The 11,974-nt window shown below is 44.5% G+C and overlaps 1 protein-coding gene across 1 annotated transcript; it reads left to right on the top strand.

The window, feature by feature from the left end:
• Positions 1 to 2,669: 2,669 nt before the first annotated feature.
• npas4l (neuronal PAS domain protein 4 like) lies at positions 2,670 to 7,635 on the top strand. The gene is made up of 10 exons (XM_054600530.1): positions 2,670 to 2,708; positions 2,888 to 3,008; positions 3,933 to 4,096; positions 4,271 to 4,416; positions 4,509 to 4,608; positions 4,740 to 5,004; positions 5,094 to 5,203; positions 5,361 to 5,496; positions 5,609 to 6,825; positions 6,923 to 7,635. Exons 2-10 carry the CDS (start codon positions 2,908 to 2,910, stop codon positions 6,949 to 6,951), a joined length of 2,268 nt encoding a protein of 755 aa, XP_054456505.1. The 5' UTR covers positions 2,670 to 2,708; positions 2,888 to 2,907; the 3' UTR covers positions 6,952 to 7,635.
• Positions 7,636 to 11,974: the final 4,339 nt, after the last annotated feature.

Here is an 11,974-nt window from a genome sequence, read left to right on the forward strand (position 1 = left end):
CTCATCGTCTACTTCAGTGGGTACTCCGAAGCCGTGGTGCCACTGGCTGTCAGACTACCTAATGGGGACGTGTGCGGCTGCTTTTTTTTTGGGGGTAGAGGGGGGGTGGTCCCCATCATTAGAAAGTGTCTCACCCTGAACCCAAGCTCCAATCTTCCCCTCTGCTACCAGTAGCGGCCTGGCAGTTTGTTCCTGTCTGTCACCAGCCCCGTGCTATAAAGCCAGCGTTATCTGCAGTGTTAAGTGCAGCCCACAGACGGAGGGTCAGCTTAAAGTGAGGCAGCAGAGACACCCTGTCCCGCCTGGCCCCGCCGCACACACAGGAAGCGGGGCTGCGCTGGGTCCCTCTGTCTGGCCCCCCGAAGCCTGGGCCAGCGACGCAGGCGCTAATGCAAGGAGACCCTCGGCCAAATGACTCTCTAATTTCCCCTCAGGACTCAGACAATCCCTGTGGCCCTTGAGAATCAGACTGAGGATTTGTTCGGAGTGATTTGTTTTGTCTTGTCGTCTATCCCTGTGCAATTCCCTCACTCAAGTTCTAGTTCTCTGCTCCAATCGTCGCTGGGGCCAGCAAATTGGGGATTTGAGAAAAGAGGCATTAAATGAGCACAAGCCCTTAGAGGATTGAAGCTATGGCTATGGAACGTAAACTGGTGGAAAAGAGAGCAACACGTCGCCATTTATCAACACTGAGAAACAGGGCAATTTAGTTCTGTAGTTTTCATTAAAAAACTCCTTCAGAATGAAATGCATCCTTTTGTAAAATGCAGGGTTTCCAGTATGCCTTGGTCATGTTTTGTGCGGCCCATAATCTACTCATCTGCTAAAAAGATAATTTTGTGTGAGCCTCTCAGTGCGTCACGCTCGCAGACCTGTAGCTTAATTCCCTTCCAACAGGGGTTTAATTGGGTGACTAACACACACGCAGTTAAAGCCCTGTGAATAGGATCTGCCACGGCTGACGGCCTCGGAAATCTGATGAGAAATTAAACAACGGGCGCGTCAAGCTGGTTTTCTGCTGAGATTTGAACGATAATGACACTGTAGTTTAAATTTCAACACTATGCTCAGGCTGTGTTCAATTTCAAAGTGCATCATGAAAAAATCATGATCAGTCAGGGGTTATAATCTTATGGTATGCCAATACATTATACTATGTGTATATACACATATATGCATAGTATAAGAATATATAACTGCTGACTTATTTTTTGTATATATATATATATATATATATATATATATATGTATATATATATATATGTATGCATACAAAGAATTTGACTCCGGTTTCTTACACTTACTAGTACACAGAAACAGACAAATAAACAAAAAAACAAGGAGATCCAAGAAGAACAAAGGATAACATTTAACTATTTTGTATACATGAAATATAAAATGCAAAAGTATAGATATGAACATAAAACACCAAAAACAACGACAATGAAATGTAGATAAAAGTGCAATGATGCAGAGTGCTGGGCTGCTTTTATATATATATATATATATATATATATATATATATATATATATATATATATGTGTGTGTGTGTGTGTGTGTGTGTGTATAGTTCAAGTTTTAGGTAAGTAAGGATTAGTATATAGCCTTGTGAAACATACCATGTTTTACATATCTTTAATTTTTTTTATAGATTTCTCCTCTGAACTTCTCACATGGTGTCATTTAAACAACTGTTTACAAATTATATAATATTTCCTATTTCCTATATAATATAATCTTACATCTCTTACCATTAATCATATCGGGACCCCACATATTTATATTGTGTCCCTTTGAAGGGGCCTGACCCCTAGGTTTGAAAACACTGGAGGAAACTACAGCCAAGTCCTCGAGCTACATCAACACTGATGCATCAGTGTAAATAATGGAATTTGGTATAATATCTCATTAATCACAGGGGCCAAAGTACTATTACTTTTGAACTTTAAGTTAATTTAGATGGTTACACTACAGTAATTTTGCAGTAGGGTTTTACATCCAGAGCTCTTACTTACAATGGAGTACATTTTATAATGATTTACAAGCGTGTTTAGTGTCTCTACCATTAAAAAAGAAAGTCAGGACTGTTTTCAATGTGGTTGTTGATCAACCTACTCCTCTGCCGGTAAAATAGTCCCTCTGTGTCAGGGTGTGTTTGTTGGCTAATAACGTGGAAATATGAATTGGTCAATAATTAATAGTCATTCAAGCCTTTACGCTCTCTATTCATATGAATCCACCCGTCAGACGTGGAGCGTCAGAGCCAGGTGCTGCTGATTGGCCCTAAATCAGTTTTTAATCTTATGATCTAATGAACACAATAGTCGCACGAGTTGCTCACCAACACCTGCAGACGGTTGAAACCATCCGCTATCTACGCACGTGAAACATCACACTTCATAACACACGGGCGCGTGCGTCCCTGCTGTATTAATGCCATGTCACATCTCTGCCACTCCGACTCCGATCCAACGGGTTATTTTTAGGGCTCACTTCACTAAATATAACCCGCCTCCATCGTTTGTCATCGCGTCACAACAAGTAACATAATCCCTTTTTTTTTTTTTTTTTTTTTTTTTTCTTTTTCTCCTCCTCCTTCCCCACCGGCTGAGTTGATGGAGAGGTGTCCGGTTTTTTGGGGGGGGCTATAAAAGGAGGGACGGGCAGAATGGGTCCACACTCTTCATTCAGCCCAGAGCGCGCAGAGGTACGAGATCTTTAACCAACATAGTATCTGCTCACAGGAGGTCACCATGCTGACTCCACGTGATTTCATCCGTTTTTAAATCAAAGTGTGAACATCTTAACTTCTTATTTTTAAACTTTCTGTACCCCCCCCCCCACACACACACACACTGAGTAAACCTGTATGCTTGACTCTCATAGGTGGTTTCATCTGCGTCAAAATGACTATTTGGTGCAACTCCTGCAAGTGTCACGTCAGAGCTCCGTGCACCTCGCATCTTCTGCCCGAGGATCACCGCAGCTCCTTCTGCAGGAGGTTCAGGTCAGTGGCTCCTCTTCCTCTCGGCTCCACGTCCTCTGGTGGCTGAATCAACACATGGCTGTTTTTAGAACATTTAAAGACCCCGACTCTGCTGCCTGCAGTGAGGCGCACACCGCGGGGAGCACTTAATCCAATGTTTCTCCCACAGCAGCCTGGTTCTGTATGCCATATACTAATCCAGCAACAATGATGCTTTTTGCTGCATTTAAAACTAATTTTGAATATATCAAGCTGGTTCAGTTTAGCCTCTATCAGGATGCTTTGTTGGGAATTTACAATGTGTCTGTAAATGTAAATGTGGTATAATATTCAATAGAGTTAGGCTTAAAATCTAGGTCCAGTGTGAGTATGCCTAAAAAAACCAAAAAACAACACATTTCCATCAATAACTTAATTTGAATGAATCTTTATTGTTTCGGTGTTTGGATACAAACTGCCATAAATTGTCCTTTTGTGGCTGTTTCTGTGTCCTTGTGACGTGGGGGCGCCCCGTTTCGAGGACACCCACTTTATAAGGCGATGAAGGGAGCAGCAGTAGCCCTGCCTCCCCTTTGTGTGTGACGCCCACGCTGAAGCCCTGGCAGCTATAAAAACCCCAGGCGCTCCGTGGATGGGCCCAGACAGATACTGATCACACAGACAAAGTCTATTGAGAGCCCTCGTGCCTGCCGCAGACACGGCAGCCTCTCATATCAGCAGTTTCCATAGGAACCCTGGAGGAAGAGCCACTGGGGCTGAATTGTGAAAAAAAGGAGGCTCGATCAGTTCAGGCCAATTACTCCTTTTTGCTTTTATTTGATTTCTTTCTTCTTTTTTTTTCACACTGGCCTCGAGGAGGAGGGTTACTTTAAATGTGGCCTCCCTAGCTCTAGTTTCCTCAGTTCTCTTCCAACCCCTGATCTCAGTGACCATGGTCTCCCACAGATCCACCAAAGGAGCGTCCAAAGCCCGACGGGACCACATCAATCATGAGATCAGGAATATGCGCACCCTGTTGCCCATCACCCAGGAGGACCAGGAGCGTCTCTCCTACCTGCACTCCATGGCCGCCATCTGTTCCTACATCAGGAAGTCTGTTCTCTTCCAGGGTAAGTCTTCACTCTATGGCTACAGTCATTCTTTTTATTTCTTTGAACCTCTCATTTACATTTAGCCTGCGTCGCTGTCAAACTAAATGTGACTTAAATGGAGCTGTATCAAAGATAAACCTGCAGAGGTGTGTAGTGTCTAACCGAGGCTCACCTCACTCTTTCCTTCCTAAGGACTCCCGGCCGGGGCGAGATCACACTGCTCTCCTCCATACGAGGCCTTTCTTCCATCCCTGCACGGCTTCATCCTGGTCACTACCGCACGGGGGAGGCTGGTCTACGTGTCCGAGAATGTAGAGGAATATCTCGGTCTGTCCATGGTGAGTAAATTTGGGCGTCTACAGTTTAGTTCATGTCACATTGGGCTTTCATGTTTTGTATCTGACTGTGAAAAAAAAAATTAAATTTTCAGATAGATGTACTTCAAGGAGACACTTTCTACGACATGGTGGAACGCTCTGACATTGATATCTTGAAATCAAACCTGGACTTTGAACACAACTCACCATCAGGTAACTTTAAAAACTTTAACATCACTTTAGAATAAATACGTGTAGCATTCTAAACTTGGATCACTGTATGTAACTATCACAATGTTTCTGGTGCTACTGGAAGACTAAACTGATACGTTGTCTTTCTTCAGAGAGGACCTTTATTTGTTGTATGCAAACCTCCAAGGCCTTCAAGCTGCAACACGGCAGCTGCTGTTCCATGACGGTCAGAGGGAGCTTCCGTTCGTTCCCTCAGCCGTGGCCGTCCTCCTCCTCAGTCCGTCCCACCAGCCAGCCTCTGTTCGTGGCTGTCTGCACCCCCACGGTCGACCGGCTGCGGAGCTCCGACTCCCACTTCTGTGACAGCTTCAGCAGCGTCCACAGACTCGATATGACCTTCACTCAGCTATCAGACAGGTACATTCACAGATCCCCCTTTAAACTGATATAACTAAAATGTTCTCGTACTAGTTACTGACATATTTTTCTTGTCTTTTTATTTTCAGCGTTTTATATTTTTTGGGTTATTGGGCAGAAGAAATGACCGGTCGGTCGTGGTACAGTCTTGTCCACCCTGAGGATCTTACATTGAGTGCAGATTCTCATAGAAGTTTAGGTAAGTGTACAGCCTATTGCGGGAAAACTTGTTTTCACACCGATTGCATTGTTCATTTTTATAACGTCAGAGCATGAAAAAACTTTGTTTTCATTGAGCGCATGTCATTAATTGTGCATGACAATAACCTCGGGTGGTTCTTCCCTGTCCTGTCCAGTGCTGGCAGATGAGGGCTTCCAGGTGGAAATGGTGCTCAGACTCCAGTGCAAAGATCTGTCGTGGACCTGGATCTACATTCGAGCTAACAAGGAGCCTGAGGGCCAGGGCCTGAGCTGCACCAACTTCCTCATCAGGTATGACAAACTTCACTTTTCCAGCAGACCTGAGCCCACATGGAAAGACACCTGTCCATGTTTATTTAGTCATGAACTTCGACTTAATACATTGCTTTGCTTTGCTTTGCAGTGAAACGGAGGCCAGATTTCTGCAGAAGAAAATCAGCTGTGATGCCTTCAGGCCATCGCCTCTGGCAAATCATGCAGGTCAACAGGCGCCTCACGCTCAGACCTACAACAACACTAAATGCTTAAAAAGACAGCGGACGTCCAGCAACCAAGACGAGGAGCCTGGTGCCAAAGCTAGGAGGGAGACTGAGCAAGACTTATACTATATGGTGTGCGGCTCCTCCCGAGGTGATAGCTCACCTGCTCCCTCGGGAGACAGCCCTGCTCTGTTCACCCCTCCCTACAGCCCGGCCTCCTCCAGCTCCACTCTGCAGCAGGAGGAGCTCAGCCATGACCTCCTGCTGGATGTGCATGGATACACAGATCAGCTGCTGTCCTCCCCTGAGGGCTCTCCCTCCTATTACTCCTACCCAGAGGCAGGGCTCACCTGTCACCAATCACCCTCCGGCTCCCTTGCTTCAGCCGCTGAACAAACATTTGACCCGGCAGGCTTCGGCGCCCGCTCACCGCCCTCCTCCTCATCTCCGTCCTATGATTTCCAAGCTTGTATGGCCGACGCTCGATTAGTCCCAGACTGCCCGTCCGTGTCGGACATGTGCGAGAGCCCAGTGGACTGTGCTCTGCATCCCGACGACTTCAGCCTCCTCGAGCAGCCACAAGGGGGCGGCCTTGTCCAAGTGCATCATGTCCCCTACCAGGTGTTGCCCACTCACTCCAGTCTTCTCACACCAAGCCAATCTCCCACATCCACAGAGGCACCACATTACAACGAGAGGGAGCAGGCAGAGATCAGTATTCTGGCTCAGCAGATCTCCTCCCTGGCCAGCAGCTTTGCCATGTATCACACCCCACCCTCAGCCTGCGACTGGCCCCGTCACCCTCCGCTCCCCTCGGCCCTTCCTCTTAAGCGTGAGCTGGTACTCGACGACGGCATGTTCGACAGCATCCTCAAAGAGCTGGACATGGGCGTGAGGGAAAGCAGCATGTCCTGCCCCGGTGTTGCAGCATACGGCTACCAGCAGGGCTTGTTGCGCTGCAGGAGTGGGTCCAATCAGTCGGACCCGGAGCCCCTCGGTCTGTCCCCGACCATCACAGAAGACACACTGCCTGCAGAGCAGTTCACTGCCATGGATCCCTTCAGTTTGCAGATGGGACGCCATGACCAAAACACTGGGTTGCATCAACTCAACCACTATATGCAGAGTGGCCTTCAGCGAGGTATAGTTCCTACCAAACAACAGTGATCTAATGATTTTCCTTTGGTATACTCACTGTAGGTCACATTTCTCTAATATTATTCTCTGTCTCCTTTCAGATGGACTTGCAGAAGAAAACCTGTACTGAAATAAGTCTGTGACTTAATGTACTACCACTTGTATGACATATTGTCAGGGCAATCTTCCTTCGCTGGATTCAAAGACGGGTGCGAGCAAAGACTTTTAGAGGACATCTTTGCTGAGATGGCGCTCCCTCAAAAGACTTCTTTCTGAATGTGGATGAGCAACTGAAACTTGCTCCTCAAGACTAAAGCTGTCGTGTCTCAACACTGCTGTCGACTGCGTTTTATGTTTTGCTTGTGTCTTGTATTTCATGAAAAAGGTACTTTAAAAAGAAATTTGTCTGACATCACTTACACACTGAAATGGAGGTATATTTTTCTTTTAATGCTGAGTGACCACAGTTTACTATTGAGCACTTTATCAATGTCATTGCCACAAGGATTTTATAAAGGAGAGGGTGTGCTGATTTGAAAGGAATATTACCTACACTTCAAAGCTACCTGGATGAGCTTTAACACATAAATCATTCCTTAAAAGAAAAAGCCATTTGTAAATGTTTGGTTTTAGGTGCCTTAAAAACATGAGGGGAAGCATTGATCAGTTTGCCAAAAAAGAATATTACCATTCCTTTTTTTCTCCGTGGGCCATTCATGCTTTCACGTTGTTATGAATAAATAAATAAATCAGTCAGCGAGATGATGATTGTGAGTTAAACACCTACCTCAGCGGTACATCTAAATACATTCCAAGTCTGAATTTTTATGTATTAATTATATTTATTTTGAACATCACTCTCACTTAATAGTCTTAAAAATGTTTTTATTTTACTGCGATGGGAATCGTAAACTTAAGTTTATCCATTCCACATTTGTTTTTCTTTAAAGTACTGGTACTGCACGTGTCTGAATGTTCAATGTTAATGTGTTATTACTGAATTTTGAAATGTAAATAAATCAAAATAAATTACACTGGGTCATGTTGACATAATGATGAGAGTATTGAATATTTCCTCTTCCACAAAAACACACTGCTGGTGTAAAATGTACACAACTCTCCTGTTATCCATCCATCCATCCATCCATCCATTTTCCGTAACCTGCTCATCCAGTTAAGGGTCGCAGGGGTGCTGGAGCCGATCTCAGCTGTCAATGGGCGAAGGCAGGATACACCGAGGACAGGTCGCCAGTCTGTTGCAGGGCTGACATATAGAGACAAACAACCATTCACACTCACATCCACACCTACGGGCAATTTAGAGTCTTCAATGCACCTAAGCTGCATGTCTTTGGACTGTGGGAGGAAGCCGGAGAACCCGGAGAGAACCCACGCTGACACGGGGAGAACATGCAAACTCCACACAGAAGGTTGTCCAGCCCGGGAAATGAACCCGGGCCCCTCTTGCTGTGAGGCGACAGTGCTAACCACTACACCACTGTGCAGCCCTCTCCTGTTATCAGACTCATTAATACCTTAAACACAATCATAACCTAAATTACTTACTTTGACACCATTAGTGCCAAGAGCGCAGGTTTATCTGCTTGAATGAAATTCAATTTGGAGTAGAATTCCAGCCAACAATTTTTTTTTTTTACCAAAATGAAGCTTAATTTTGGATTAACTGATTTTGTTTGGCCACTCATGGGCAGTGCAACAAGTAGTAAACACACTGTCATATGTATGGTATTATCGCCTTACAGGGTTGTTAAGGCAAACAGTTGCCTGTTACACATCAAGCCTATACGCAGCAACGATAGCATTCGTTCATAGCCTTATTTCTGTCCATCTCATGAATGTTATGTCATATATATTCTAATATATACTCTATGTTTATCTGTTTTGGTCTCAATTAAATCCTGAGAAAGATTAGTTTTTGTTTGAAAACAGCTGCCCTGCTGCATCTGGAAACAGTGCTGATGAGGGAGGTGAAAATGAACCAAAACAGTATGAAGCCAAGTTCACACTGCACAACTTTCAAGATCGAGAGATCGCTGTACTGTTCACGCTACACAACTTGTTGTCTTGTAACCGGAAGTCTTGAAAGTCGTTGTGGAGCTCCAAAAAACGTCAGCGAGGGAAAAAAATCTGGGCTAAAGTCGTGTAGTTTGAACTATGAATTAGCTGCAGGCTGCACCTGAAAAATGCAAAAAAGCAGCTTTCACATGACACTTAATAACTTCAGCCATTGCTAATACAGAAATACCTTTTTGTAGGAACATTTATTTATAACAAATGGGTGTACTGTATATTTTTATGAGCACTTTCTCTTCTTCGGATCAGATGACTAAATGGCTAAACAGCACCAGCTCAACATCTACTGAGCTCTTCAATGCTCCATTGATTTTTCCATCTTGTGGCTAGTCATACCAATAAGAGCATATAAACTGTATACAGGGGAAATCAATCGTCTGTCTTGGGACAAATGTGCACACTCAATGCATAAATGAATAGTTAGACAAAGAAGGGAATTGACTGAGGTGACTGATGGACCGTGTGCACGACTGTGGAGCACAAAGCTCACAGGTGGAACCACAGTCATGCTGATGGTGCAGTGCGTGCAATGCAGAGCCCCCATGGTGTTTTCTCATGTGGGTTAAAACAGCCACTAGATGGAGTGATAGCTCCAAAGGCCTCCCAGTAACACAGCCATCCAAATTCTATTAGTATAATTTTATGCAAGCAAGATTTAAAAAAGTGAAGGAGGAGTGTGTGCATGTGTATGAGTGTGTCTGTGTGTGTGTGTGTGTGTGTGTGTGTGTGTGTGCCGATGAGAGCACAAAAGGACATCATTCGGTCCGCTCATGAGCAAACAGTCCAGATGCCTATTCTTATCCATGGAGACCTAATTAAGAGTGATGTCTGTTGAAGGGTACAATGGCAAATAAAGTTCCTAACAAGTCCCCACATCTGCTGTGCTCCGGTCTTCCTGCATCACTCAGCGTTACCTGGAATGATAATGATTTCCCCGGGAGGCACGGTGACACAAAGTCCGTTGCACATAGGCGTTTGTCCACACCAAGGTGACAGCAAAAAATCCACCTTTTCTCTTGCCTTGCACTCAGTGAACACTCCCAGCAACCCCATGTCTCTGCACATTACAGAACACAACAGTAAAGACAGTGTGGCAGTGTGCCATAGCTGTGGATACAGGATTTTTATAAGTTCAGGCATGGCTGTGTGTTGAAGTGTTTGGTGATTTTTCACTTAAAAAACATTATTTAGATTATTATTAATATTAGTGGTTGTAGTATATCAGTGGCTGTTTGTGTGTGACCACGATGTATAATATCACAGGCAGCTCTCCTGCCGCCTCCCTGATATTAAATTGAGATGATGTGAGATTAGATTAACAAAATCTATGCCTCACAGGAAGAACTTCAGGAGTGCGGCAGTGGAAGTGAGCGATGAAATGCAGTTTGGAATGATTCATATCTGAGAGCGGCATTTGGGGCTGAAGATGATACCACACAGTAGAGCTGACAAAAGAGAAACACAGGCAAAACTGTCATCTGCCCTACTTCAGTAGCTTCTAAAGTGCTTTCTCAGGTGGATGGCTGGAGGGCGCATGCTGAGGGAAAAAGCGCATCAGTGCATTTAAACAGAGCAGCTCATGGATGGTATTCTTTTTCAAAGCCGTGCCTCCCACAAGCATCCAGGTTTTCATATCCTATCCTCACCGGTGGTTTCTCACGAATGATTACCTCATTTACTTGCGAGAAAAACTCTCCAAATTGAAACTCTCACTGATTTCAGACAACGGGGCCTCAGGTGGCGCTGCCGTGTCCTCGTTTATTTACCGGCTTTATGCTTTTATTGTCACTGCAGCCGGGCTTGAGGGCTCCATTGAAGGCTTATCTCTGGGTTTACATTTATTCTGAAATAGATGAAGATGTGGAACGCAACAATGTGATTTGTCTATTTTGCTCGGGGATTGTTTGGCAGATGGAAGAGATGACACAGGCGATAGCTGCCAAGGTCGAGGAAAGGTGTCGCACGCTGTCATGAGGGACACCTGAGCTGTTATTGCACGTTAACCTGAATCTGACTTTTCATTCTGCTCTGTGTGTAATTCATTTTCTCCCTGTCTCAATTGTTTTTACTGCATCAAATTTCCATGTCTGTGCCGTTGTTGTCCCACTTTTCAAAGGAGGCACCTGACTGGTGTTGGTATAGTCAGAACACACTGACACTGTAATTGGGTTAAACAAAAAGACCCAAAATAGACTGCAGCCTGTTCCTTCAGGACCTCTCCTGTTCCTCCTGTTCCCGTGCCTGAAACCACAGCTCTGATCAAACACTGGATCCCAGTCATGCAGTGTCAATACATCCCTTTTGATATTCACAAGAGAAAGGCCAGACAACCAGGGAGAAGAATACAAATGGCGGCCTAACAACACAGCCTACTTGCATATGAATGTTTGATTTATGTTTTTCCGTTCTCTCTCTGGGAGGAGTTTCCTGCTTAAGGCAAAGCACCTGTCCCCAGAAAAGACATAAGCATCCAACTGTGTTAGGATTTACTTAACACATCATCCTTTGTTGATGGAAATTCTTGTGTATTTGAAGAAAACATTTTCTCATATAAGAATTTCCATTAGGGATTTGGAATACGTGCCTAGCTGTCGTATTTTGCTTAACAGCAATCCCAAACAGATTGTCATGGGTTTACATTTAAGGTTTTTTTTTCTTCTGCAAAAGCAATATTGCTGGTTTTAGGGAGGGGGAAGTCTCTCAATATAATGTGTATTTGCCCTCCACAAGCTAAGCATTCAGAAAAATCAATGCTTTGTGCTGGAATTCCAATACACAGCAGCACATAGGGGGATCTCTACCAGCTACAGTTAGATTTTTCAAGTGCTGCGGTTGCTCATGCAGTAATGTGGGTATTTGAAGTAATTGATGAAAATGGCAGTGATTGCAAGTGATTATCTGCATGTGACAGCCAGAGGCACATCCCATATACCGTCCATATAGGGGGGAGTGCATCATAAACATGTTTATCTCTCCACTTGTGTAGAATCCCAAGGGCCAATACAAATAAACATGAAGGACTGTATCTGGAAATGATTAGAGGCCAATTAAGTGAGATG

This window comes from Anoplopoma fimbria, chromosome 6, assembly GCF_027596085.1.
Source record: "Anoplopoma fimbria isolate UVic2021 breed Golden Eagle Sablefish chromosome 6, Afim_UVic_2022, whole genome shotgun sequence".
Classification (NCBI taxonomy): domain Eukaryota; kingdom Metazoa; phylum Chordata; class Actinopteri; order Perciformes; family Anoplopomatidae; genus Anoplopoma; species Anoplopoma fimbria.